At 28.6% G+C, this 1,458-nt stretch overlaps 1 protein-coding gene across 1 annotated transcript; it reads right to left on the bottom strand.

The window, feature by feature from the left end:
- Positions 1 to 9: 9 nt before the first annotated feature.
- Positions 10 to 838, bottom strand: LOC105460954 (alpha-tocopherol transfer protein-like; the record flags this gene model as incomplete). Its single annotated transcript, XM_011707452.1, has 2 exons — positions 487 to 838; positions 10 to 213 (listed from the first exon to the last, which is right to left on the bottom strand). Coding segments are annotated over exons 1-2 (453 nt in total), but the record flags the coding sequence as incomplete, so codon positions are not given.
- Between the last annotated feature and the right edge of the window lie 620 nt (positions 839 to 1,458).

Below are 1,458 nucleotides of genomic sequence, written 5' to 3'. Positions count from 1 at the left end.
ATCATTCGCTGATTTGCTCTTGCCAATTCTCTTTGTTTCGTCAACACGTCTGGTTCTCTCGTCCAGCAGAAACCATTCGCGATATTTCTCGACTTTCTTCATTTGAATTTCAGCTAATTCGCGTATTGGACCCGCCTTTCCACCCGATTCGTTTGGCAACTTATCCACTGAGATGTATTTAGAAACGTTCTCTAATGATGAATAAAAATGCATCTGGAAAAATTAAATAAGTTCAGAAAAACTTGTTTGATTACTAATTGTAAGTAGAACAGTAGCAGTGAGTATAATTCTCTTAAATTCAAATTTTGATGTTACGAGCAATTATATTTGTATAATTCCGGATTTGCATGAATCTGTAAAGTTACAGTTAAAATTATTTAATTGCTACATTACATTGTTCGTTGCAAATATATATGCATTTCTTAAAAACGCCGGTATTATTAAATAATTACGCTTAAAGTTAATTAATTAATTTGTGAAACTTACTACGTCTAGTAGTTCTTTTTTCATAAAAGGTTTTATCATGTTCATTACCAATTCGATAACGGTTGGTGCGTTTATGACATGGACTTCCTTTATACAAAATGGTGCTGCTTCTTGGAGATAATATAAATATTTCTTGAATCCGAATGGATTCATTCGTGTAATATGACCAAAGGTTAAATTGCTAGCATCGAAGAAGATAACATAACCGTTCGTAGTACCATCCATCAAACAATACATGTCGTTTAACATCAGGTAATACTTAAAAGTGTCATTAAAGTCATAGAGAGAAGGATCGGTGTCTAAATATGCTCCATATAGAATTTTATAGCCATCCTTCGTTATATCTCCCAAAGGAAAATTTGTCCTTTTTAAATCAAAATAATTTATCTCAATTTATTAATATATCAGTATACATATATCAAATAATATCAAAATATTAGCAAAATTAGTCTGTAGTAGTTTTAAAAATCTACAATTAAATATTAGTACATCTATACACATTACAAAATTTGTTATTTTTTGCATAGATCTCAAAACTGTGAAGGGTAAACCCGGTATACACGCCGCACACATTAAATACTTAATTTGTCAGATATTATCTATTAAGTTAAATAAACTATGCCAGTAAAAACTTTATACTGTTTACTATTATGAAAAATTAGGAATCCAAATTATTTATTTTTTTTATTAAAAGAGACATTTCTTTAAACCATTGTATTTTTGCCTTATAAAAATAGAGGTGGATCATATGGCTACTCATGAACGGGATAAATGACTCAAAAAATATACAAATAATCTAAATAACAATAGTGAATAACACGTGATTTGACAATGTAATTTGCATTTACTCATTAATAAATAAATACAGAACGTATTATTACAGATTATGAATAAGTACATACATAAGTATATACATACATGAATGTTATGTTTAATGTATTATAAAAGGCGTATTATCACGTATTATTATTT

Source organism: Wasmannia auropunctata, unplaced genomic scaffold, assembly GCF_000956235.1.
Source record: "Wasmannia auropunctata unplaced genomic scaffold, wasmannia.A_1.0 LD313122.1, whole genome shotgun sequence".
Lineage (NCBI taxonomy): Eukaryota > Metazoa > Arthropoda > Insecta > Hymenoptera > Formicidae > Wasmannia > Wasmannia auropunctata.
This window is presented reverse-complemented; position numbering and strand designations above follow the sequence as displayed.